The sequence below is a fragment of the Hypomesus nipponensis genome, chromosome 24 (genome assembly GCF_054491055.1).
Source record: "Hypomesus nipponensis isolate SF chromosome 24, ASM5449105v1, whole genome shotgun sequence".
Taxonomy (NCBI): domain Eukaryota; kingdom Metazoa; phylum Chordata; class Actinopteri; order Osmeriformes; family Osmeridae; genus Hypomesus; species Hypomesus nipponensis.
In genome coordinates, this window is record NC_140384.1 from 9,777,501 (window position 1) to 9,803,691 (window position 26,191).

At 51.5% G+C, this 26,191-nt stretch overlaps 2 protein-coding genes across 2 annotated transcripts in view; both read right to left on the reverse strand.

The window, feature by feature from the left end:
- The window catches only part of ccser1 (coiled-coil serine-rich protein 1), a 42,368-nt gene extending 38,687 nt beyond the window's left edge, over positions 1-3,681 (reverse strand). The window contains exons 1-3 of the mRNA XM_084690033.1: positions 3,517-3,681; positions 597-1,697; positions 260-479 (exon numbers count right to left, since the gene is read on the reverse strand). Of these exons, the coding sequence (XP_084546159.1) occupies positions 260-479; positions 597-1,673 (1,297 nt within the window). The 5' untranslated portion in view covers positions 1,674-1,697; positions 3,517-3,681. The remainder of the gene's footprint in view (positions 1-259; positions 480-596; positions 1,698-3,516) is intronic.
- A 3,549-nt stretch (positions 3,682-7,230) lies between these two features.
- trim36 (tripartite motif containing 36) lies at positions 7,231-24,237 on the reverse strand. The gene is made up of 10 exons (XM_084690034.1): positions 24,175-24,237; positions 22,072-22,306; positions 16,503-16,849; positions 15,533-15,679; positions 14,977-15,072; positions 13,767-14,020; positions 12,938-13,059; positions 10,261-10,575; positions 7,887-8,184; positions 7,231-7,615 (listed from the first exon to the last, which is right to left on the reverse strand). Exons 1-10 carry the CDS (start codon positions 24,235-24,237, stop codon positions 7,231-7,233), a joined length of 2,262 nt encoding a protein of 753 aa, XP_084546160.1.
- Between the last annotated feature and the right edge of the window lie 1,954 nt (positions 24,238-26,191).

The following is a 26,191-nucleotide window of genomic DNA, read 5'->3' on the forward strand; positions in this document are numbered from 1 at the left end:
CATGACCCAGCATGACCCAGCATGACCCAGCATGACCCAGCATGACCCATCATGACCCAGCATGACCCAGCATGACCCATCATGACCCATCATGACCCAGCATGACCCAGCATGACCCATCATGACCCATCATGACCCAGCATGACCCATCATGACCCATCATGACCCAGCATGACCCATCATGACCCAGCATGACCCATCATGACCCAGCATGACCCAGCATGACCCAGCATGACCCCTGACCCCGCAGTGTGCCTACCTGTGTGGGGCTTCCTCAGGTAGGAGGACCTGGGCTCGTGTCTTCCATAGCAGGGCCCTCCTCTCCCAGCTTCCTGGACAGACAGGATGTTCCTGTACCTCCGGTCCGACTGCTCCGGGTTAGAGTGACACTCCCCGCTCCTGGTCGGCCCCCCTCCCTCGCTCTCGCTGGTGTCCACCTGCTCCCCCCTCGCCCCATCTGCCACATGCTCCCCCCCGCCCTGCCCCCCGCCCTCCCCCCCGCCTTCCCCCTCCTCCACATCATCCCTGGCTTCCCTCCTCTCCTCCGCCCTCTCCTCCCTCTCTTCCTGGGACTGCTGGGGTGGGGGCTGGGGGACAGTGGTCTCCGTGTCCGGCTCCGACAGGGACACGGCCGTCTCGTAGTCTGTGTTGTTGGCAGCGTCCGGCAGGGTCGCTTTCTCCACCGCCGACTGGGCGGGCGTGAAGAACGCCTGGGAGGAGGAGACCACCTGGCTGAGGGTCTCCGCGGGGGGCGGGGGCGAGGCGGGGGCGGGGCTAGGGGAGAGGCCGGGGGCAAGGCCGGGGGCGAGGCCGGGGGCGAGGCCGGGGGCGAGGCCGGGGGCGAGGCCGGGGGCGAGGCCGGGGCTGGGGGCGGGGAGGGCATCCACCTCGGACACCGAGTCCTCAGTGATGGGGATGAACTCGGAGGGTGTGACGGCAGTGGTGCGGTCCTCAGACAGGATGGGGGACTGGAGGGAGCTGCCAGCGCCCAGCAGCTCCCCGGCCCAGGACCCAGGGGTGGAGCCCTCCGTGGGGGGGGCCACGCTCACCTCTGGAGGCCGGCACGGCTCAGGGTTCCTGGAGAAGCGCTGGTGAGCGGAGAAGGACTTTGGCAGCAGCTGCTTCTTCTTGGAGCGTTTGCTGGCGCTGTAGTCGTCCTGGAAACCGGAGTCGTCGCCCTCATTGGTTCCCGAGCTGATGCAGTTGATGAACACGTTGTTCCGATTGGACGAAGAGCCCGAGGACGCCTTGTCGAAGTCCTCCGTCTGCGAGCGTGTGATCTTCTTGTGGCGGTGCACCCCGAAACCAAACGAATGGCGCGTCTTTGTGCGGACGCCATCTTGTGACCCTGTCGAAGCCTGCTGCTGCGATTGGTTACCGTTTGCGTCCGTCTCCGGCGCGGCGCCCTCGGGGGCGGGGCTTCCCAGCGGGGGCTGCGGGCGTGGCTCGCTGCTCCTCTTGAAGCTGAGCGAGGGCGCGCGGAACAGGCTGCGGCGCTTGCCCGTGCTGCTGGAGCTGGAGTTAGTGCTGGAGGGCGAGGCCGAGTGGACGCCGTTGCCCACGCCGCCGGAGGAGGGCGAGGAGGGCAGAGAGTCCTGCCGCTTGCTTGAGCTCCGGCGGAAGATGGGCAGCCGGGACACGAGGGTGGAGCGGCGAGGGCCTGCCTCGCCCATCAGGCACGAAGGAGAGGGGGGGCTCTGGGGGCAGAGGGGGCAGAGTCAGTCAGAACAGTCAGTCAATCAGAACAGTCAGTCAGTCAGAACAGTCAGTCAAAACAGATAGTTCATCATAAGAAGTCAGTCAATCAGTACAGTCAGTCAGTCAAAACAGTCAGTCAATCAGAACAGTCAGTCAAAACAGATAGTCACTCAGAACAACAGTCAGTCAGAACAGTCAGTCAAAACAGATAGTCGATCATGAGAAATGACCGACTATCTGACCACACCGGGCCTAAACTGTAATCCTTTCTTAATGTAACGTATTCATTTCATCAATATGCCACAATCACATACAGCATGTAAACCAGTAGTCATATCTATGAAGATGTTACCTTTATGTCACAAGACAGACAAGCCTACCAGTGTGTCTGTGTCCCATACCTGTTCAAGATAAGATCTTTTCACTTTGTGGTTCCAGTAATTTCACTTTTTCAGAAACATACACAGAGAGAGTGACCTTCTCTTAATATGTGACTGATTGCGGCCTAACAAAAGAACAAAGTCCTTCAGAGAACCACCTTTAGATTTCAAAGTTATTGCTTCCTTTACTTACAAAGAAGAATCAATACAACATGTACCGTATAAAAACATCCAGGTAATATTACTGTACACAGCTGGTTCAGTTCTGTTTATTACACTGGTGGCAATACCCTGAAAGTCTGTTTCACAATCTACTAAGTTCAGAACTAACAATAAGATTGTTGACACAGCTTCCAAAGACTATAGTAGAAACAAGAGGCCTTGATTCGTCACAATCATGACGTCCAATAACTTCTGGATATGAGAAACGAGTCAAACACAGGCCACCTGATCTCGGACAAGCTTATATTTACAGTTTACATATGTTGACATTAATACCAGTGAAGGATATAAGGCAAATAGCAATATATTTTTGTACTGTTATCAACGTGGAAGATTTAATCAACTTTAACTAATTTACAGAATTTAACTGTAATTTATTGTTAATCCCTGAGTTGCACACAACCCCAACACTCCTAATAACTCACAACAGAATTACATACATAATTCTGACACTATTTGTACCACTGATGAAAGAGCCAGGGTGCGTAAGGGTGTGTTAGGGTGTGTGTGTGACTGTCTGGCCGTGTTTTGGGTGTTTCCCTAAAGACAGGTATTTCACATGTCTGGCGACATAACAACACACGCAAACTCACTCAACCCAACAAGCACCGCGCCGTTCTGCGTGTTACTGATTGAGTTATTAATCATAGATAAACAGACAAATGTTCAAATCTTCTGTGAAGTCCTGATCGTTGTAGTCTCTGTGAGGAAACAACTAAATATGAACAATAAAATGATGCTATGTAAAGTCAGCACGATAGCATTACTAGCCTGGTATGCAAGTATGCTATCCACAAATGTTGTTACAGTCCATATTAAGGCTACAGCTACTGTAACGTTAGTGCATGTTAACGTTGCCAGCTACACACTAACGAAACGACGTATAGTGGCCATGTTACTGCAGTAACAATGTTGCTTCATTGTATATTCGTCTCCAGTCTGCAGGTTGTAGCTCACTAGCGTGCAGCTGTCAAACGAATCGTCAACAATGATGTCGGACTCCCCGGAGCGAGCGAGCTAGTATGCTAATATGACCATTTCTCTATTGACTGGACGGCCTTGCAGTAACGAATGACACAAAAATGTCATCTCTATCCAGCAATACTAAAATATATAAGTTGCCAAATTATGTTTCGTGGGCAGTGTGGTTTTAGCTGAGCAAGGTGCAAGAGAAGGAGCCGGTGTGAGATGTTACAGCCTAGCCAGATTGCATTACCTTCTTCAACGGAATTCCAATGTCTTCTTTCCGAGCCGCGTCCGCGAAAGATTAATCTCGTCGGTTACTATTCATACAACTTCAAACTGAAACAGATATGATTCTCAGATATTTGTAACCATGATAAATTGACTAGTTGTAACGCTTTGTGCTGTCGCAGGCTACAGTTACGTGTAGCTCAAATACACCTCAATGACGTGGAGGCTCGCTCCCCGAGTCTCTTCCGTGTTGCAGGCCACGCGCGTCCCTCCTCCTCCTCCAGCTTCTATCCATGGCAACACAGCATCCTCGAGCAGGTAAGGAGGACCAACTGCAGGCCACTTCAACTGAACTAAAAAACGAATGCACCAAATACATTCAATACGAGTGTTAACAGGCTCTCAGTCCATCTGGAAGGGTATTCCATTTAGAGGTATCTTATGATTGAAGCCAATGTGGAATGACACAAGGTATTCTATACTGTAACTATCGCGATATTGTTAGTGTAGTAAATAAAAAGGGTACTAACCTATTACACAGCTGTCGACAAATGTTACTTTCTGGATGAGATCTGACATATTAAAATTATTCTTTTTTTTTGTCAGTCTGTGACTTTTTCAAGTTGGCCTCATGGGTAACCTGCTATTGACAAACAGCCATTTAGAGTTTAGAGGGCAGCTTGTTGACGGTATGGTAAGCTGACCTTTCTATTCCCCTTCTTGGTTGGACTTTTATTTAATTACCCCTCAGTCAATATTATGCTGAATGTGCATTGCTACACTGTAATCAATAAACCAAATTTACATTATAACATTACATTCAATGAAAAAGGGACATACACAAGGGACATTTGAACTCCTGTTGTATAAGGCAGTCGTTTCCCCTAACCTCTGAAACAATACACTGATACTGATGTAGAACCTAGATTACCAATAAGCCTAAGGACTGTAATTGCTGTATAGTCCACTGTTTCTTGATGGGAATTACATCAAATTAAAATTGACTATCATAGTATTTGTTTAATATTTAAAATTCTGAGTGTTGGATTACATATCCTAACATCTTTTAGGACTATTGGACTGCACGGCATGTATTGAATAACTAACTCCAGCACTGAGATGTCGTAAATAACCAGAGAGAACACAGTTAAGTTGTTAAAAACACTACCATTTTATTTCATAGAAATCCCAGAACAGCAAATAAAGACATGAGCGTATTGTACAGCGTTACAGCAGTCTTTGACAGTCGTATGAGCGTCACACTCACTGAAAACACGTTACGTTTTCCCTCCCGGTCCTCCGAACGACACAACCCTAAGCCTCCCTACACAGCCTGTAATTCAGTTTAATATTGCACACCAAACACACGACGCGCACACACACACACACACACTAGTAGAGCCCTGAAGCTTCACATGCTATGGGTTAAAGTGCTAGCTTGATTGATTAGATTGAGCCTGCAGAATTTTGGTTTTTACTTTCCACTACTGAGACCTTCTCCTCCAACTGCTCAGCAAGGCCATGCTGCCGTAAGAAGCGCTAGTTTTGTTTCTCTACCAAAAGACTGTCAAGATACAGAGCCACAGATTTTCCCACGTGATTTCAGGATCTCAGGATACCGAACGAGCAAAAAAAATGTAACGTTACAAAAACCGCCCAGATGACGAGACATTCGGTTTGTTTGTCCCTAAATATAAACAATACATTCTGTGATATAGGTACACAAAACAACCCACAACCAGCGAGAAAGAAGTGCATAGACTTGTTTTAAGGTGTTTCAACAGTCAGTTCGATAGGAACAGTAACAGAGCCAAGTTCAGTGTACTGGTAGAAACAATAAATAACTCCTAAAGACAATTACACACACCCATTGTGAAGCAAAAAAAACACTAAACAAAAAAAGAACTGTAAAACTAGTCATTTACTTTCCCACAAAAACTAAAAAAATGCAACACTAAATTATAGAACACCCAAATGTAAAAACAGAGAAAGAGAGGACAATGTCATGAGCCGTTCTCTAACTCTCACACATGATCACTCTAACAAAGTACGCTTACTGTGTTTTATCATTAATCCACCGATGCCAACCAAAAAGTCTCAAGTCTTGAGCCTTCAAGTCCGACAAAGTTCACCGCAAACACAAACTCACTGAGTAACACTACAGATGCACAGCGTCAGACAGAAGGAATATCACGCTACATCTATGTACATGACGTTTAAATTGACCTTAAATCAAGTTGAAATGTCAGCTTGTCATCGGACTCGGAGCATCTTGAAAGGTTGATGTATAATACAGGAAATCATGATCAAATATGATGTTTAAAGCTACAGGAATGAGGCAAACCATACCAGACTGAGGGAGCGGGTGTGCAGGGTTACCAGGGATAGTTGGAGGTAGGTAGCGTGAGGCTCAGAGAGCCAGAGACCTGAGAAACCACACACACACAGAGATAACCGTTTCCCTCAATAAGAAGACACAGAGAGATAACTTGTTCCAGAAACCCAGGATCATTAACCAGGAGGGACCCAGTTGCCCTAGCCAGCTTTAAAAGCTCTGATCTGATCTTAAGTTTCAAGCAGGTCAACAAGTTATGTAACGTCTACTGCTGTTAGCTGTTGCCAGCTTATCGTCAGTGGCGTGCAGCCGTCCTGTAGCGGAGTGCAAGGGGCAGGAAGTATGGAGGGACAGCAGCTGAGCTCTGCTAGAGACCAGGGAGCAGCACTTGGTGAGACTGGGTGACCCTGACTGAGTGAAATCTGAAGGTGTACATTCGTTGTGCGAAATAAAACAAAGCCTATAAACATAAAACGATAACATTCAGTGCTGGGCAGTGATTGGATCCAAGATGGCCACCTGGATCCAAGATGGCCACCTGGATCCAAGATGGCCACCTGGATCCAAGATGGCTACCAACCTGTGCGAGGTGTATGTGTCTGTGGGACGGTATTGGGAAAATTGTGTGTGAAGTGTCTGCTGAAGATGCCACTTACATATTTGTGAGCAGAAGTGAAAATAAAAAATAAAAAACAAAAATGTGCAAGAGTGAAGTGTGAACTACAGTTTGAACGTAAAAAAAAAAAGAAGCTAGCGTGATCCAGATGTTTCCGGACAACATCTAGATGAAGTGTGTTTGTGACAGAAGGCTTCTCTCCTTCCTTGTGTCTGTTGTGTGACCTGCCTCCTCAGTGCTGCTCAGGGGTGGTCACAGACACCAGCTCATCCTGCTTGCTGGCCCGCTTCTTTGAGAAAGGCACCAGAGGTGGAGAACTGAGCCGCGACTACAAGGACCTCTCCTGTGTGGAGCTCGCTGGATGTGTGTTGGTGCTACAGACTCTGTACTGAAGACGTATCTTAATAAAATCAGTTTGTGAAAAAACACAAGACAAACAAGCTCAAAAGACTGATGTTTAAAAAAAAAAAAATATCGGGAGACTTTGGTGTTGACCGTTAACAAAATTGAGAGTAAAGCCCACATCTGATTGGCTCGATCAGATCTACAAGCTGACGTTCAAACCAATTGTGCGGGATCGGAGCCACGCATTGGATGAGAAGACCCGTCAGTCACACGTGCCGGACAATAGCATCCTCCCCTATGACAACGGGGCGGGATCACATCTCCAATTGGCCTGCCTGTAGACCAATCAGCCCTCCCCTCCCCCCAGCACCCAATCACATGTAGACCAATCACACCTCCCCACCCCATCACATGTAAACCAATCAGACCTCCCCACCCCATCACATGTAGACCAATCGCTTGGCGGTGACAAACTCCTCCAGGTGGATTCTCCCACTACCCATGAGTCCGAAAGCCGGGTACATGGTTCCGGAACAATCCACCTGTCGCTCGTACAGACACCTCATGGTGTCGCCGTCGTAGAAGGACACGCGCCCGGCATCGTAGTCCAGGCCGATGCCAATGCGCTGTGGCATGGGGAGGGCCCGGCCTCCGTGGTCGGCGGCGACGACGGCGGGAGGGGTGGAGGTGGGGTTGGGGGGGGCGGCGAGAGAGGCCTTGGGGATGAAGATCTTGCCCATGCCCACGGTGAGGAGGGTGAACGGCTGTGTGAGGTCGTAGCAGGTGTCCTCGCTGCCACTGTCGTGCCCGCTGTCGTGGTCGTACCTGGGAGGGAGGGGAGAGGGGTTACTGTTCACCTACTGCACCTTTCCTCTTTAGTCTCACTGAGTTACAACCAGTTCAAAATGAATTCATGTGGGTGATCATCTACCACACACACACACAATGTGGAATTTGCCAGTTTGTGTCAACCAGGATTTGTGAATGAATAAGCAGTTTACAGGGTCATTCTTAGCCTCTTACGCCAGAAGCTTAGTTAGAACACAGCCCTGCGCTTGATCCCCATTCTCCTCTCCCTAATTCCCTCCCTCCCTACCTGGGGCTGCTTGTGTCCCGGGGGTTGTGGAACCACTCCAGCAGCTTGGAGTCGGAGGCCACGCCCACCTTGACCAGGTAGGAGGTGGGCTCCACGCGGAAGGCCCAGTAGTGGCGTCCCTGAGAGATGCCCGTGTCCCCGATGATGTAGTCCAGGCACACGTAGCTGCCCGTCTGCACGCGCTCCGCGGCCAGCAGGAAGGCCACGCCCGCAACACTCTCCACCGAGTCCCTCCTCCTGCTCAACACCAGACGCTCCGGGCTGAAGCCACACTTGTCGTTGAACAGGAAGCCAAACACTGAGGGAGACGGGAGGAGGAGGAGAATGAGGAGTAGGAGACATGAGGAGGAGAAGAAATGAGGAGGAGGAGAAATGAGGAGGAGGAGAAATGAGGAGGAATGAGGAGGGAGTATGAGATGGAATACAGAACGACAAGGAGTAAAAAATATATATATAAATAAAAGAACAGGAAGAATGAGATATAAAAAAGGAAGAGAGAGGACATGATGAATCAAGGCTAAATAGGATGGGAAGGTTTACACACTTTCTCTCCCTTTCTCACACACACCACTAGAGGGTGCCACCCCACACGTTTACACACACACCACACACACACACACACTCAACCTCTCTGTATCTCAGTCGCCGAATCGGAACGAAGGTCAAACCTTGTACACAACCCAGGTATCATCATCATCAAGCCTCAACTCCCTGTGTTAACGGGCGTCTATAAATACCCAACAGGCCTCAAGCCATCATTACGCCACACTTCTGGTCGGAGGTAATTATGTGCACCCAACCACAATGTGCCATTATAGTACAACAGAGAGCGTAGACGTTCAATTAAAATGTACGTTTCTGTGCCCTCTTCTCGCCTGAAAACAAGGGTGCGATGAGCAGTCAGGGTGAGGGTTCGCCTGCACGAAAATGAATCAGCCAACTGGTTTATTTTCTTTATTTCCTTGTCGTGAAAAACAACCGTTCTATGAATACATATGTTGGGAGCAACAATACCACGTTCTAGAACACAAGAATATTCTGGCATGCAAAGTGGAGCACTGTATTCTGAGCTGCTCCGTGTGGAGGGTCCGGTCAGGCGGGGCAGGCCCTCTGGCCCTCCCCTCTGGCCCTCTGGCCCTCTGGCCCTCTGGCCCTCTGGCCCTCTGGCCCTCTGGCCCTCTGGCCCTCTGGCCCTCTGGCCCTCTGGCCCTCTGGCCCTCTGGCCCTCTGGCCCTCTCCTCTTTCCACCCTGACCCAGAATTCCAGCTCATTACTAACGCACGGAGCGTCCGTGGGTCCAGCTCATTACTAACGCACGGAGCGTCCGCGGTTCAGCAGCCAGCCCTTCCGTCCAGCGCTACCCAGGAATGTGGGGCTCTGGGTCTTGGCATCAGCCCTGGCCTCGGCCTCTCTCCCTGGCCCCGGCGTCTCTCCCTGGCCCCGGCGTCTCTCCCTGGCCCCCGGCCTCTCTCCCTGGCCCTGGCCTCTCTCCCTGGCCCCGGCCTCTCTCCCTGGCCCCGGCCTCTCTCCCTGGGTCTGAGTCCCATACTCTCTCCCTGGCCCCGGCCTCTCTCCCTGGCCCTGGCTTCTCTCCCTGGGTCTGAGTCCCATACTCTCTCCCTGGCCCCGGTCTCTCTCCCTTGCCCCGGCCTCTCTCCCTGGGTCTGAGTCCCATACTCTCTCCCTGGCCCCGGCCTCTCTCCCTTGCCCTGGCCTCTCGCCCTGGCCCCGGCCTCTCGCCCTGGCCCAGGCCTCTCGCCCTGGCCCCGGCCTCTCGCCCTGGCCCCGGCCTTTGCCCCCACTGCCCCCTTCTATCCTGCTCTGAACTCTGGCCTCCGCACTGGATCCCCAGCCTCAGACTGCCCCGCCCCTCCTCCAGCCTCTCCTCTCCTCGCCCCCCCACCCCTTCTCCAGAGCAACATAATGAGAAGCAGAGGAACTACAGACAGACTAACTGGATCAGTGGTTCCTGGACACAGAACAGGAGAACTGGAGAATAGAGAGAGATCAGAGCCCTGAGAGAGACAATCAGGAATGAAATGACCGTTGGACCAGCTCCAAGAATCTTCCCTACTGCTGTGTGTTATCTCAGAGGAGGGTGGAATCAGAAGACATCCGTCTCTGCAGGGTAATCTACCCCCCCTGGTGTTGAGTCCCTAGACAGACAGACAGACAGACAGACAGACAGACAGACAGACAGACAGACAGACAGACGGCTGCAGGATAGAGGGGATAACCCTCCACCCCCTGCATGAGGTCCGTAAGAACAGCCTCCTTCAATAACACCAGGGGTACTAAAACCAAATGACTGGCCTTGAGATCAACTTTAACCCCACAAACCCCCACACCAACACCCCCCTCCCCCCTTACTCACCAGGAGCGGGGGGTGTGTGGAAGGAGACCTCGGGGCAGTAGGGGCTGTGGAGGGAGTTCCTGTAGGTGCGGAGCCTGAAGGAATACACACTGTCCGGCTCCAGGTCACACACCACTGCGCTGGTCCCATACACGCGCTCCGTGCTGCTCCAGCACTCGCTGGCCTCCCCCGCCCCCTCCCCCTCCGCCGCGCCACGCCGCCGGTACTCCACCACCTGGTGGTCGGTGGGCAGGGCGTCGTCAGGGAGACGCCAGCACACCGTGGCCTCGTTGTACACGCGGCTCTGAGACAGGTCGATCATCGGGGGGTCAGGGACTGGAGGGGGAGGGGGAGGGGAGGGGAGGGGGGGTGAGAAGGTAGGCAGAGAGAGAATGGACAGTTGAAATCACATTTGATTTATTTCAGAGACGAAACATTTCTCAGCTGGAGAACAATGTGAAAGTGAAATCAAAAGGAGAGGCAGATCAACAAAAGTGTTCTTGTTAGAAAGAAGAGGAAGTGAGAGGGATCTAGGGATTGGGGGAGGGATCCTTCACAACTTCTTTCAAAAGAGATCATGAATAAACGCTGGTTATGAATAAACACATTTTCTCAAATCCTCCAGTTTCACTCTGTTAGGACACTGCTGTATGGTGCTTCCCTGAGGAGATGCTGTCTTGTTTGTGTTAATGCTCCTGCTGGCCTGCTTCCAGATGATCGTCCCTCTCCTCTCAGGTCTGTAGATGGAATGACTCCGCAGGAGGGGGAAGGCTCACACTGCCAGGAAAAGCACTTTGCAACTCCCCCTCCTCTCCCTTCTCCTCCCCGAGGCCTCTTCCCCTCTCACTTCCTCTTATCCTCTATCTCTCTCCTCTGCTCCCTGGAGACAGCACCTAGCCTTGAACCCCCCCCCCCCTCCTTCCAGCACTCCTCCACCCTGACCCCCCCCCCCCACCCTCTCTTGACCTCAGTTTTACCCTCCTCCCTGCTCTCCCCACATCCTTTTACCCCAATCCCCCCTCCCTCCCAGTGTCCTCTCTCCAGTTCCCCCTCTCATCACCAGCACCACCAGCCCAGTCCCACCCCTGCCCCTGAGCCCAGACTTGGTTCTGTGGAGCCCAGGGCGGGGCAGAGGAGGAGAGGGGAAACCTGCCAGCAAAGCAGGCTGCCGCTCCAAAAGCCAGCCCGTTCTCAGAAACACAAGCCTATCGATCCTGGGAGGGAGGGGAGGGGAGGGAGGGAGGGAGGGAGGGAGGGAGGGAGGGAGGGAGGGAGGGAGGGAGGGAGGGAGGGAGGGAGGGAGGGAGGGAGGGAGGGAGGGAGGGAGGGAGGGAGGGAGGGAGGGAGGGAGGGAGGGAGGGAGGGAGGGAGGGAGGGAGGGAGGGAGGGGGGAGGGAGGGGGGAGGGAGGGAGGGAGGGAGGGAGGGAGGGAGGGAGGGAGGGAGGGAGGGAGGGAGGGAGGGAGGGAGGGAGGGAGGGAGGGAGGGAGGGAGGGAGGGAGGGAGGGAGGGAGGGAGGGAGGGAGAGAAAGAGAGGCTTTCTATCCATGTCTCTGGCCATGAGACCAGGCCACGACCAACCCTGGGGAGGGCATGGAGGACAAAGCTCTGTCTGTCTGACACATCAGCCCTTTAACTGGGGTGCACTGCGTCAACACTGAGGGATGCTGGGCGTGTGTGTGTCGTAGATCAACAGGAGGGCAGTTCTGCCTTCTATTTTTGATCTAATCTGCAGCATCAGTTCCATTACACACAAGTATAAATCCAGTCAGCTTTCATCCTTTCTGCTACTTCCTCCTCCTCCACCCATCATCCCTGCCTCCTCTCCCTCCTCCTCCTCATCTCTGAAAGCATTCATTTCCACTGGCGTCTACATCACCCAGCATCACTCTCCTCCAGCAGGGAAGCTCTATGTGAATGTCCCATTAAAAACACTCACGTTCATTACTCTGACGCTCTCCAGACCCAGACTGCCGCATCGCTGGCAAACCCTGACAGGAGACTGCAGCCTCCCCACGGAGGAGACGCAGCCTCCAGCCTCCAGCCCAGGGGCCTGGGTCTCACTGCCCACACCGTGATAACACTGTTACTGCTACATCTGACAAGGAGAATACAGTACCAGCATGAGGAGAAGAGGGACAAGTATTCTGATAAGCAGCAGGGCCTCAACACGGTGACACCATCTCCATCTGTAGAGAATGGAGTACGCCTCTGTTTCCACACGGTGGGACAGCAGGGCTGCAGTTGTGTCAGACGCGAACGCTGACTCAGGATCAGTTTCTGCAGCAAGAGGGGGGGGGGGGATGCGGAGCAGCGGAGCAGCGGAGCAGGAACAAATCCCACAATGCTCTCAGTGCCAAATCCCCCCCATACACAGAAGCCTAACTGGCTTATCCAATTAGAGAGCTGCTTCTGGCGACAGGAGTGGCCTATTACAGCAGAGGTCAGGAGGTCAGGGAAAGTGACCCAACCGGGGGTGAGGGTGGTGTGTGTGTGTGTGTGTGTGTGTGAGGCGGGGTTGTGTGTGTGTGATGTTGGTATGTGTGGTGTTCGGGGGAATTGTGTGTGTGTATATATTTGATTTATCACAGAGCTCAAACACACAGCTTCTGTTTCTTTTTAAAAAGCAGAAGTTGACTCAATTGTTTCCATCTTCACTCACACACACACTTCCACGCCTATGATGAACGCCCCCTCACCTCCTCCAAAGCACATCTCCTTCAGCAGGGATTCCTCCCTGGACGTGTCCAGGACAAACTCATCGAAGGACGGCTCAGCCGCGGGGTGGAAGGTCCTCAGGGACTCGCAGGCCTTCTGGATCCTGGGAGGTCAGAGGTCAGGGGGAAACAGCAACACATGTGAACGTGTTAACTGTGCATGTTCAGGTAATACACAGTGCACTGGAGATCACAGGGGCAGAGAACTCAGCAGGTGGAACAGGAAGTCATGCTCGGACAAACAGGAAGTCAAGCCGTAGCGGTAAAAACAAAAGTGGTTCTTTAGTATTCGGATCCGCTAATGGAGATCAATTAGCCAGCTTAAAAGGGAGTGTGAGTGAGAGAAAGTAGCTTAGAAACTGGACTGTAGCCGTCAGCTGTTCGTGTCCTTAAGAACACCACCTAAGAGTTTTACAAACACACACGTATCCATGGTTACAGCTCTGAGGCTCAGAAAGACGAGATTCATTCTTATCCTCGCTAAAATAACCAGGGAATAAATCCTCCATTCCTCCACTAAGGGCCAAGAAAGAGAGAGACAGACAGAGACAGGGAGAAAGAGAGAGACAGACAGAGAGAGAGACAAGAGAAAAAGACAGACAGAGACAGAAAGAGACAGAGAAAGAGAGACGGAGAAAGAGAGACAGAGAAAGAGAGACAGAGACAGAGAAAGAGAGACAGAGAGAAAGAGACAGAGACAGAGAAAGAGAGACAGAGAGAGAGACAGAGAGGCAGAGACACAGAGGCAGAGAGACAGAGAGAGAGACAGAGAGAGAGAGAGACAGCATGTCAGACAGATCTGGCTGCTGACCTGACGTGCAGCTGCTTGGCCGTCTGAACGAAGCAGGACTGGTCCGTCTCCTTCAGGACCTCCTGGGCGTAGCCCACCAGGCCGCTGTTCTCCAGCATGCCCTGGTACTCCTCCACCTGGCCCCGGAGCTGGCCCAGACGGCGGGAGCGCGACTGCTCGATGCTGCGCAGCATGTCAGCCCTGCGCTCCTGCAGAGTCTCAAACAGACGCTCAAAGTGCTCATTGGCCTGTCTCTCAGCCAGCTGACCGTTGTCCTGGGAGGAGAGGGGCGGGGGGGAGAAGAGGAGAGGGGTGGAGAGGAGGAGAGGGGCGGGGGGAGGAGAGGGGGGAGAGGGAGAAGAGGAGAGGGGCGGGGTGGAGAGGAGGAGAGGGGCGGGGTGGAGAGGAGGAGAGGGGCGGGTGGGAGAGGGAGGGGTTAACATCGTAGCTGGGCCTGGTAGGCCGCTACTTACTGAAACATGCAGCAGCCAATTAGAGCAGAGACACACATGATGAAGGCTCCAGGGAGGGAATTAAAACAAAACTCCATGCAGATGAATCGGTACTATAAAATAACTGAAGAGATGCTCTGCTGTACCGAGTCAAAGCCTCCCGGCAGAGGTGGAAGTAAACACCATCTACCTGCCTGTATCCTGCCCTGGAGGACCACCACAGGTGAATGAACAGACATCACTACATCACTAACGGATGGAGGCGCACGGCGAGAAAGAAAAGCGCTTGCTAATCAGTCTCGCCCCCCCCCCCCGGGGAGGAAAGAGTGTTTAACGTGAACACAGAGAGCAGGAACATTAAAATCTATTCATAGAATAAAGTCACCTTCTGGTGAATCATTTCCCTCCGGACCTTCATGTAAATTTACTTCCTTGTTTGCGTCTGAATGGATTTGGTTATGTGACCTTCCCTTATTAGCTGACAGAATGGGTCCATTGTTCAGGGGGCTGACACAGTTAGCAACAGACATCTTTTCCTCAGATATGATGACTTCCTGTCAAGGCAGTGGATGCAGTACACCAAGCTGGGCTCCAGGACCAGTTGGATGAGGGGGACGGGGTAATTTGGTTTCCACAAGGGGACATTTAGTATATAACTTATGCAGGAACTCTTCTAGCTAAAATAACAAGGGAGGCACAGCAGCCAACGAGAGCACAATGTGTGGACAAGGCCCGTTTGACGGAACAGGAAGTGACCGTCGTCATGGCGAGCGACTGACCTCTGTGCGGTGGATCAGCACCTCCAGGTCTGTAATCTGAGTCCTGACCTGCTCCTCCTTGCTGATGAGGTAATGGATACTCTTGGCCAGCTTCTCCTGGTGGACCAATCACAACAGAGGAAGGGTTAGGTTTGGGGTTAAGTTTAGGGTTAGGGAGAGAGGGGGGCGGACAACAGAATTGGTGAGGAGAGAGAAAGAGAGATCTGGACGGATCATTCTAGAAATCCGAAACCATTCTGCTCACAACATCCAGTAGAACATCCTGTGAACGAGCACTATGGGCCCAGCACAGCGGCGCAGCTACAAACAACCCTCATTAAATATGGATGAGTGCCAGTGCCTCGTCTACACCGGCCTATCAGATGACAGCGAGAGACACCAGAGTCAGCCCTTCTCTGATTGGCTGATTGACCTCCAGGTCAAGGTAGATATTTTAGGTTGAATCAGCTTGCTGTTGATGACCAACCACACACACACACACACACACACACAGAGTGTGTGAGTGTGATGGTGTGTGTGTCTGTTGGGGGTGTGTGTGTGATGGGGGTGTGGTTACCTTGAGGATCTTGTAAGCGCTGCTCATGGACGTGACCTTGTGGCTGGCGTGTGACCCTCCCAGCTTGCACAGATGGCACACTGGGCGTCGGCACACCTCACAGTACATGTTCACCTTCTCCATCTCATGCTCCGGACACATCAGCACCTGGGGACACACAGGTCACACACACTCATACCACTTCCTGTCTATAGTCAGGCCCGGAGGCAACACAGGTCACACACACTCCTACCACTTCCTGTCTATAGGCAGGCCCGGTAAAATCACTTCCTGTCTCTAGTCAGGCCCGGAGGCAACACAGACAGAAACAGCTCAAATTGACGTCAAGGTCGACAACCTTCAACAGATAAACAACATGATCAGCCCCTTTAGGCCCTCCCTTCACCCCGTCTCCCTCCTTCTCCCCCTCTCCCCTCCAGCTACAACCCCTCCCTTCACCCTGTCTCCCTCCTTCTCCCCCCTCTCCCCTCCAGCTACAACCCCTCCCTTCACCCTGTCTCCCCCTTCTCCCCCCTCTCCCCTCCAGCTACAACCCCTCCCTTCATCCTGTCTCCCCCTTCTCCCCCCTCTCCCCTCCAGCTACAACCCCTCCCTTCACCCTGTCTCCCCCTTCTCCCCCTCTCCCCTCCAGCTACAACCCCTCCCTTCACCCCGTCTCCTTCCTTCTCCCCCCTCTCCCCTCCAGCTACAACCCCTCCCTTCACCCTGTCTCCCTCCTTCTCCCCCTCTCCCCTGCAGCTACAACCCCTCCCTTCACCCTGTCTCCCTCCTTCTCCTCCCTCTCCCCTCCAGCTACAACCCCTCCCTTCACCCCCCTCTCCCCTCCAGCTACAACCCCTCCCTTCACCCTGTCTCCCTCCTTCTCCCCCCTCTCCCCTCCAGCTACAACCCCTCCCTTCACCCTGTCTCCCTCCTTCTCCCCCCTCTCCCCTCCAGCTACAACCCCTCACTTGCCCCTGTCCCCGTCTACCTTGGGTCTGAAGTTGGTGGTGGGCCCCACGTACTCGTGCTGGGCCTTGGGCGTGCCCCAGGGGTGGTGCAGCTTGAAGCACTCGTTGCAGTAGCTGGCCTTGCAGTCCATGCAGCTCTTCGTGGCCTCCTGCTGTGTTGGCGGCTTGCACATGTTGCAGACGATGGCCGTGGCGGCGCGGGCAGCCTGCCTGTACCGCTCCACGATGCTCTCCAGGGTGAAGTTCCGGAACAGCATGCTGATGCCGCGCTCACCCAGGTCGATGTCGTGCTGGCAGCCCGGGCAAGGGAAGGTCGTGACCCTGGGGGTCACAGACCCACGCCTCCAACCGGGAGAGGAGATGGAACCTGGCGCGGCAGACGACAAGTTTGGGTTTTCGCGTTTGTTTTTTTTTGTCTAAGATGACCGATGAAGAGGCTAGAGGGAGTGAGGCCACGTTCCAACACTGTTGTGTAAGAGGTTTCCTTAACTGGTCGCCTTTCGTTCATGAACTTGATTGGATAGACAAGAGGAGACGACATTGTGCTTTTGCCGATTCACTCTCATGGAGGAAAGACACCAAGGAGAGTCAGGGGGGGCAGCCTGAAAGGTTTGGAACGTGGCCGGTCTACTACAAACACCTAGGAAGGTTAGATGGTTCAAAAGTGGAACGCGGCCTTCAGGCAGATATTCTATCACCCAGAAGGACAGGATATCCAAGGTGCTTACAGTGAGCTGGACAGAGTTTAAATTATAAATTATTAAAAGATAAAATTATATGGCAAATAAGGAACAAAGCCAAAAATGTGTATAATCACAGCAAAACCAGAAATGGACAGCGTTGCAGAATCAAATTTCAACTAAAAAAGATGATACAAAATAAGTGGTTGATTTCCAGGAAATGATACCAGCAAATAAAGTTTCCGTTTGCAAGTCATTTGTCCAGTTCAATGTATCCACACACACACACACACTACAGGGGAGCTTGTTAAGCAGAGACTACCTAGAGGAGAGGAGCAGTCACAAAACACAGACGGCACGAGCACTCACTCAACACGGCACAGATGTAGGATCACATGCAAATCTAAAACCACAACAACCACACGAGCGCAGCGCTGACACAGGGTGCCCACGGTGACAGGAGAGCAGGCGTGTGGGACTGGGCCATGCTAGGGGGGGGGGGACTGTGGCATGTCGAGGTGCAGGAAGGCCTGACTGCCCGTGTGTGTGTGTGTGTGTGTGACGATGATGCACGAGCGATGATGACGGCGACAGCAATGCAGATGAATAGCGGTCCGCAGGTTGGAGCGATGCGGCGGTACGTGATTGGACGGATCGCTGGGTGACCATGGAGATGGGATGTAAACAGGGGGGGAGGGGGTGAGGCTGGTCCTTGTCCGGGGGAGGGAGGAGGAGGGGGAGTGGGTGGAGGAGGGGGTGTGGGTGGAGGAGGGGGTGTGGGTGGAGGAGGGGGTGTGGGTGGAGGAGGGGGTGTGGGGGGAGGAGGGGGTGTGGGGGGAGGAGGGGGTGTGGGGGGAGGAGGGGGTTTGGGTGGAGGAGGGGGTTTGGGTGGAGGAGGGGGTGTGGGTGGAGGAGGGGGGGTGGGGGGAGGAGGGGGTTTGGGTGGAGGAGGGGGGGGTGGGGGGAGGAGGGGGTTTGGGTGGAGGAGGGGGTTTGGGTGGAGGAGGGGGTGTGGGTGGAGGAAGGGGTGTGGGTGGAGGAGGACAGTGTACTTAGGCTGTGTGGGAGAGCTGTAAAGGGCAGCTGTAGGGGAGAAGGGGTGAGGGGGAGGGGTGAGAAGGAGGGAGGGGTGGAGGGGTGAGGGGGAGGGAGGGGTGGAGGGGAGGGCACCTCTCCTATAGAACCACATCGTAAACACAAAAGGATGAGTCAGCGAACCTGGGCCGCCGGTGGAGCCAGCAGCCAGGACATGGCAGAGCAGAACGGTTTACGGCTCATTCTGCCACGCACAACTACCCCGCCTCCCCCTCCTCCCCTCCCCCTCCTCCTCCCCCTCCTCCTCCCCCTCCTCCTCCCCCTCATCCGGTGAGAGTATCAACCGAAACTAGACTCTCAACATCCGTGTAACTCCTAACCTGATCTGTCCCCCTCACCAACCCACACGGGCGAGCAGCACGCCCGGGTTCTATTTTGAGCGACGCGGCGGATTATCTGTCCACGAGACGTTTTGTGTTCCGTTCTTCTAATCTGTGGGGTTGCCATGTGGAGGCTAGCGGAGCTGGTCCACGAGAGGGTCGAGGACTGCAGCCTGCTGTGGGACCCACTGAAGTGTTTACCCTCTGTCAAACACCATCAGAAGCTGACCTTCACTATAGTAGGGTCCCATCAAGGCCAGCGAGAGATGCTTGGAGAGATGTGAGTAGAGCTCAAAGGTAGAGTTTTTTACTACACGTAAGAGGTCACAGGATCAACGCCATGATGTCATTTTGTCTACATGTATCTGATGAATGAACACAATATTGTTATTATTCTTATTATTATCTACTGCATTATCTACTGTCTTATGGTCTGTCGTGAATCTACTTTGGTGTGAGAGGAAAGTCCTACTCTAGTACTCCAGCTGCCATCGTCATGGCATTCCTTAGATAACGTCTACTGAGCACTTCCCTGACTGACTGAAGAAAACAAACACACTTGATTTTTCACAGTCAATCTGAGAGCATCTTCCTGTTCCTCAAATGTCTTGGTGAGGAGTACTCTCGATCCCCCGGCCCACCTCCACCTCCTGGTGTCACTTCAAGGAGTGTTTCCAACTGAATGAGAGGGGATGGGGAGCTGAGCCAGCTCGCCCTGCGGGCATGAACACCAGTCTGGGCCAGAGAGAGAGGGAGGAGGGCAGGGTGTCAGCTACAACGCTGGAATGATTTAGAGGATCTTGGCATGCCCAAACGGTTAGTGTTACAGAGAAATAAGGTCCCCTACAGGACCTCTCCTCTGAACAAAGACACTCTGCATGCTTTCACAGTCTGAGGATCTCCAATACAGAGAGGAGAGAGGAGAGAGAGATGGGAGGGCGACTCTCTCCCTGGGTCTCTCTCTCGCCCACTCTGACCGTTTCTCCCAGGACTAAATTAACCAGGCATTACAAATTCCTGTTCATTCCCAACTCCTAGGCAACATCCATGCCCATTTCTCTCTTCCTGAATTAGCCTCTCTGCCTCCCTCCCTCCCCCTCCTCCTGACTCACCTCCCCTGCAGACAGAGCAGCAAGCTTCGCTCCTATTCTCTCCTCTACTTCGTAAAACATGCACGTGTGGAGGACGGAAACCTAACGGCTCAAAGAACCATCCCTTCATAAAACAACAAACAACCCCGGCTGAACACGTCCAACACAAACTGCAGAAGGACGTCAGCCTGTTTGTTACGTTAGCTTTGCTGCTCAGTAGACGTTGTCAAAAGTCTAAATGCCACATGTAGACCAATTCCCCAGACCGAGAATTATCCCCGTTCAAGGACTAAAAGTTTTTTTTTTTAATGGATAATCTCCATTAAAAACTGAACTTCAGTCCAGAAGTAGGCAGAATCTGTATCCCAGTCCAGGGAACTGGTCCCTAGTCTACCAGCTAGTAAGATCACGCCGCGTGCAGTGACGAGGGGGTAATCAGTAGTGTGTCTGGGTAGAAGAGCAACTAAAGGAGAATTGGGGATTGGGTACAGTAGAGTACAGTAGAGTACAGTAGAGTAGAGCCAGGGTGGTTCACAGGGGAACTAGAAAGGCCGTACTCACTACCACAGTAATTCATTACATGGCATCCTCGTCTACCTCGGGCTCCAAATGACCGTCTGAGAGTGGCTGGAAGCAGTGACAGGTGACGCACACACGGACAGGTGACGCACAGCGATGTGGAGAGAGACAAAATGATCAACACACACTTCCAATGTGAACAGTGGACAAGTAGCTGGCCACAGCCAACGGGGTAAATCAATCTGAAAAAATGTTAATCAACTAAAAGAAGCGGATGAAATGATTTTTGTAAAAGATGCGGAACTTGAATTGTGAGTGTGAACAGGAATTGTGCAGGTTTGCTGCTGTTTTAATTGCGTTTCCCAAAACAGTCGATTCGTGATGAGAGCAGCAGCTAAGATTTGCCCTAATCGAGGGAATTTCGGAAACCGAAGCACTTCTTTGAGTGCCCAAAACATTTATAAACAAAGTAATTCAAATCGGGAGGAGAGGGGCAAAACATCCGGTACCAAATCAGCCCTCATCAGTAGTCAACTGTGAACCCCTAAACCCAGCAGGGGGTTTAGACCCTACACAACAAGACTGATGAGGCCCCTGTCACTCTCAGCCTAGCCTGTTGAGCTTTTTCAAGCCTCTGGGAATGACAAATATAGCCCTCCAAGTCCTCCTCTCTCTTTATTTAATCCCTCCTTCATTCCACACGGTTGCGTCACCATGAACACCACTACTCTTCCACTCAGCCAATCAGCAGAGGTTAAACCTGCGGGGAATTACATCAGAGATTAAGCGGTTCTGTTTGGGCCTGTGTTGTCGTTCGTGCCATCCCCAAGTTATCTAGACATGCTTGATACTAAAAACAAGTTCATTTGCTGATGAGCTCCAGAGAAACCTCACCGACTAACAACCATCCCTCCTTCTAGAACTCCAGTTCATGACTTGAGACTGCACACTTTTTTTTTTACGTATAAATATTACTCTCGAATTAACCACAGAACTTGTTTGTCGGGCAGCGCGTTTGAATGTTTCCACTGTGTGACTGGTTGTGGAGCGGGGCTGGTGTGGGTAGGGGTAAAGAGGGGCATTCAGGAAGCTATGGAGGTGAGGAGGCGGCGTGGGGAGTGGGGCAGCACGACGCTCCTAGCCCGCAGCAGAAAGGCTAGCCTTGTCTTCACTGCCTTTTAATGCTATTTTCAGCCAGGGTTTAAACATTGAACCCTCAAGCACTGCCATTAGGATTGCAAAGCAAAATAATATTGTGACAACCTCCCCTTGTTAATACACCACCCCACCCCAAAACAACTCCAGGTATTTTGTAAGCATTTTTAATGCTGTAAAAGGGATCATTGCCATGCTTTGTTCAGCCATGTGTACAAAAACCCCAATCCTCTTTTCAGTTTGAAAAAAATGAGTGTTAACATCAGCCGCTTGAAACTACTTAGAACTTCCAAATCACTCTGTCCACAAGGCAGGGCTGGTGAGTGGATGTTTGGAGCCTGTGTCTGCAAGAGTGCTGAAACAGACAGGAGACCTTAGGACTTGAGAGAGCTGGTCAGCTTTCTCTGCCTTGGCTACACCTATGAGGCCTGTCTGACAGGCAGACAGGATTCAAAGAGAGGGTGGATACTATTGGAAAATTTAGACCAGGATCATGATATGACATGGTTGTAGACTAGAGAGAAAAGGGAGGTTGTTTCCTGAAGAAAAGCCCTGAAAACCAGCTTTCCTTTGTGATTGTACATGCTTTCAAGCTGAAATCATCCCCAAGATGGCGTGATCATGAATTCAGCAACTGGGATTCATCGTTGAAAAAAATATTACCCCTTCTCGTGCCATCGCCGGTCGCAAAGGGGCTGTTGTGACTGGCCCGACGCATCCGAGACGTACCTGATCGCGCCAGTCGGTCCAGCCTCTCCATGCTGGGGGAGGGGACCCTGGAACGAGGGCTGCCCGGGTTGGAGCACTCGGAGCCCGCATCGAAGGAGTCGTCATAGTTCAGCATGAGGAGCTCCCGCACGCACTTGTGGCAGACACTGTGCTGGCAGGGCAGGATGAGCGGGTGCGTGAACAGCTCCTTGCATATCGGGCATATGAGCTCCCGCTCGATGTTCTTGATAGGAACCTGCGGAAGAGCGAATACAGTTACAGTGGGCCTGGGTACATCCATATCACTCGGTTAGTGAGTGACGTCCTTTGTGAATAGCGGCACTGGGGGGGGGGGGGGGGGGGGGATAATCGTATCTAAGCATATCAAAACGTGATAAAAAAAAACTCTACAGCGTTCCTATGGATCCTACTAGTTTACAAAACCGTCACGTGCATTCTCTATGTTTTGTTGGTTTAGCTTCAAAACATTGACAATCTCAAAAGTCAATCTAAAAGTAAATCTAAATCAATATAGGGACTCAACGACCTATAGCCTAATCAATAGGCTATGGTTTCAGCTTGTGATGTGACAGTTGGTCATGTTGCCATGCGGTGAGATTTGCTGAGCCTTTTACCGAAGGTCAGCAATATTGTCCAATTTTAGTTTCAAGCAACTGTTTTAAAATAATGAACTGGTTGAAGAGGAAGAGGTTCCGACAAATCAATGTTGACAGAACATGTGAACTCTTCATGTAAATATAGCCTGTTGTAACCTACAATACAATGCCGGACGTCAATAAAACGCTGCTGACTTTGCTATGTAAAGTTTATTTCCAATATTTAATCTATGATTCAGAAACACCAACGACAAACATTGTAACCTAAGACGATCCAAACAACAATGTTGAATCAGCACCGCGCTCTCCGTGAGAACGCCAGTCGAACACGCTCCGCCACAATTATGAACTTATTTTAAGTTATAGCGCATCTTCTACTTACCACAGAACTTCGCCTCGAAATCACAGACATGATGATATCTCAATGGCGTTCAATTTTCTAAAAACGTAGCCTATGTCGCGCAAGTTCGTAATCGAAATTGCTTTTGGGTTTGAGCGAGTGGACAATGAATGAAATATAGCGTGACGCTGTGGAATCGGTCCGCGGCGTGAATCAGCAGGAGTGAAACGGCTGTCTGCTTCTGTTGAGCCAAGTGAGATCAGGAGAGGGCGGGGTTGAATAGCTCAAATCTCCATAGGAACAATGCTGCAGTCCTGACTATTCAAAGGGAGGCAGGGCTATACGGCATCGGGTTCCACTTTAACGAAACTTAGGGTTCACAACAATGTGTCAAGGCCCCTGCGCGAGGCCAATGCTATTTATTGTCATCAATCACATAGGGGCAATGCTATCAGCTTGGCTCATAGGTCTGCAATTTGATTTAGGCTTAAGTTAGTTCCTGGGTAACACGTCGGATACATTTTCACAATTAAGTGATTCTTAGCTGAAGATCTAATTGCTTATTCACCGTATTCTTAAGAGCAGTAGTCTAGCCTACAACTGGATGTTCTCCTCTATCCCTGACATAGTCTGATTAAACACGCTCATGAATAATTACGCTTTGGGTAATTAGGCCAATGTGTGTATGTGTGTGTGTGTGTGTGTGTGAGAGAGAGAGAGAGAGAGAAAGAGAGAGAGAGAGAGAGAGAGATTATAAAATATAGCATAAAAGCTAAGAAAAACTCCAAAACATCTAATATTGTGCAAATAAATTCAAGCGACAAAGCTACTTAACTACAAAAAATCCTCCATATTTCATTCCTCCACCCCCCGTGAACCACTCACGTCATTACATTCTTTATTACCCTTTTATCGAGTGGATATAAGATATTAAATCTCGAGGTTGTCACCACAGGTTGTCGCCCCTCATCCACTCTAAAATCAACGTATTTTAAATGTATTATCCGCGTATGCTCTAGATCCGAGCATCATTTCTCTCCATCAGCCCGCCAGACAGACGGCGCCTCTTCACACCTTGATCAAACCTCCAGACCGATGCCAGCGCACGACGCTCAGCAGACTGCACCTGACATGCCCATAAATCATCTCCCTCGCGAGTTCACTTACCTCTCCTCTCTCTATCCGCTCGACTATGCTCGCGAACTCGTTCATATCCTCGGATTCCGACATGGTTCAAGCTTGCGCCGTTAAGACAATGCAGTTGACGTGAAAAAATAAAGGCTCAGCAAGACAGAAAAGACTTGACGTGTAGGCTACTGTAGAAAAATCGAATGAATGAATCAAAAGATGGGATGTCACTTCCAGATAAACACGCTTGTGTCGATGACCATCATCCCAGTCATCATCTGCACATTGGAAACCCTGCGTGCCCCCGCTGCGTGAGCGGACATTTGATTTAGCCCAGAATCATCTTAGAGACGAAACCCCGCCCTCACTGTACATCTCCTGTTAACCGTGAGCGCGCGCCCCCGAGACAAGCCACGTACCGTTCCTGTTCGGCATCCTCGGTGATGTCTCGAGCCACGAAGCTCCCCTGGCAACGGGTACACAGACATAGGGGTTTTTGTTCCATTTGAAGACAATGTCGTCATCAACAAGTGAAGTGTATAGGCCTAATAATTGTCTTCATCAAGTGAAGGACAAACAAATTGTATTTAGATTTACGGAAATGATGGCCATAGAATGGATTTAATTACTGGCTGCCTATTATTTACGCATGAGTAAGAGAGCAGCCGCGTGGACGCATATGTTGCTTTATATAGCGTTGGCCTATTTGTTCACAATGCCCAAACCACAAAGACCTTTGGCATGATTATTTTTATGCATGTGCTAAACGGATTTGTAGATGTGCATTAAACAGTGGTATAGGACCCCCTTAAACAATTTAGATATCTTATTTCCAAATAACCGTATACCATCATGTTGCTCTCTTTTTAACCACACGTCTTCGCGTATAGGCATATAGTCCTATACAATGGGATTTAAACGCAACGTCTATAAAATTGAAGGGATTAAGTTGTGCATAATTGTTGGCAATGCCACTTGTTCCACGCATGGCGACAGGTTGGCGTCAGCAGATGGTCGCCTCGCGCGTACAATGTCTCATTGGTGGGATGCGACCAAGAAAAACGGAAACAAGATGGCCGTAATGAGCTCTAAAACCACCACTGTCACCTGCCTAACGAGAGAGAAAGGCCCATACAGAAATTCCCCAGTGCCCCATCATTTATTTATTTATTTTACAGCCTTTGTGGACCATAAAGACTGTAAAAGGAAGTAACGTAATCTTTACTTGTTTGTTTTTAACGATTACATTGATCAGGTTGAAGGAGACCATATGGCTGTGGTTCAATCCTGTTGTTCTGTGACGTTTATGTCATATACCTCGCGATACAGTCAGTGACTCACACAAGCCACACGAGGACGGCAGGGAACGATGACGCTGTGACCTCTGAGTCTTATCTGTGCGATATACTAAAGTGGAGGTTAAATGTTGTAGCAAGGAGAGGAAACCTCACCTCTGGGGTCCTTATTAGGGTCTGTTATGTCTGGGTACCTAGCAACAAGACACTCACCTCATTGGAGGGGAGAGAGAGAGAGGGGGATGGGGGGGGGGGTGTATCCAACTTATGAACTTGATGACAACCAGCAGGTCTTCTTTGCACTCAACCCAGGACTGAACACTACCCTGGACGTCAGACACCAACGAAGAAGAGATAAGAATTTCAGCGTGGCTTCATGGGACCTCCTGTTACACCAGCTAAACACAGAGCCCATGTGTGCTTCCTCTTCCTGTACCCAGAGCCCATGTGTACTTCCTCTTCCTGTACCCAGAGCCCATGGGTGCTTCCTCTTCCTGTACCCAGAGCCCATGTGTGCTTCCTCTTCCTGTACCCAGAGCCCATGTGTGCTTCCTCTTCCTGTACCCAGAGCCCATGTGTGCTTCCTCTTCCTGTACCCAGAGCCCATGTGTGCTTCCTCTTCCTGTACCCAGAGCCCATGTGTGCTTCCTCTTCCTGTACCCAGAGCCCATGTGTGCTTCCTCTTCCTGTACCCAGAGCCCATGTGTGCTTCCTCTTCCTGTACCCAGAGCCCATGTGTGCTTCCTCTTCCTGTACCCAGA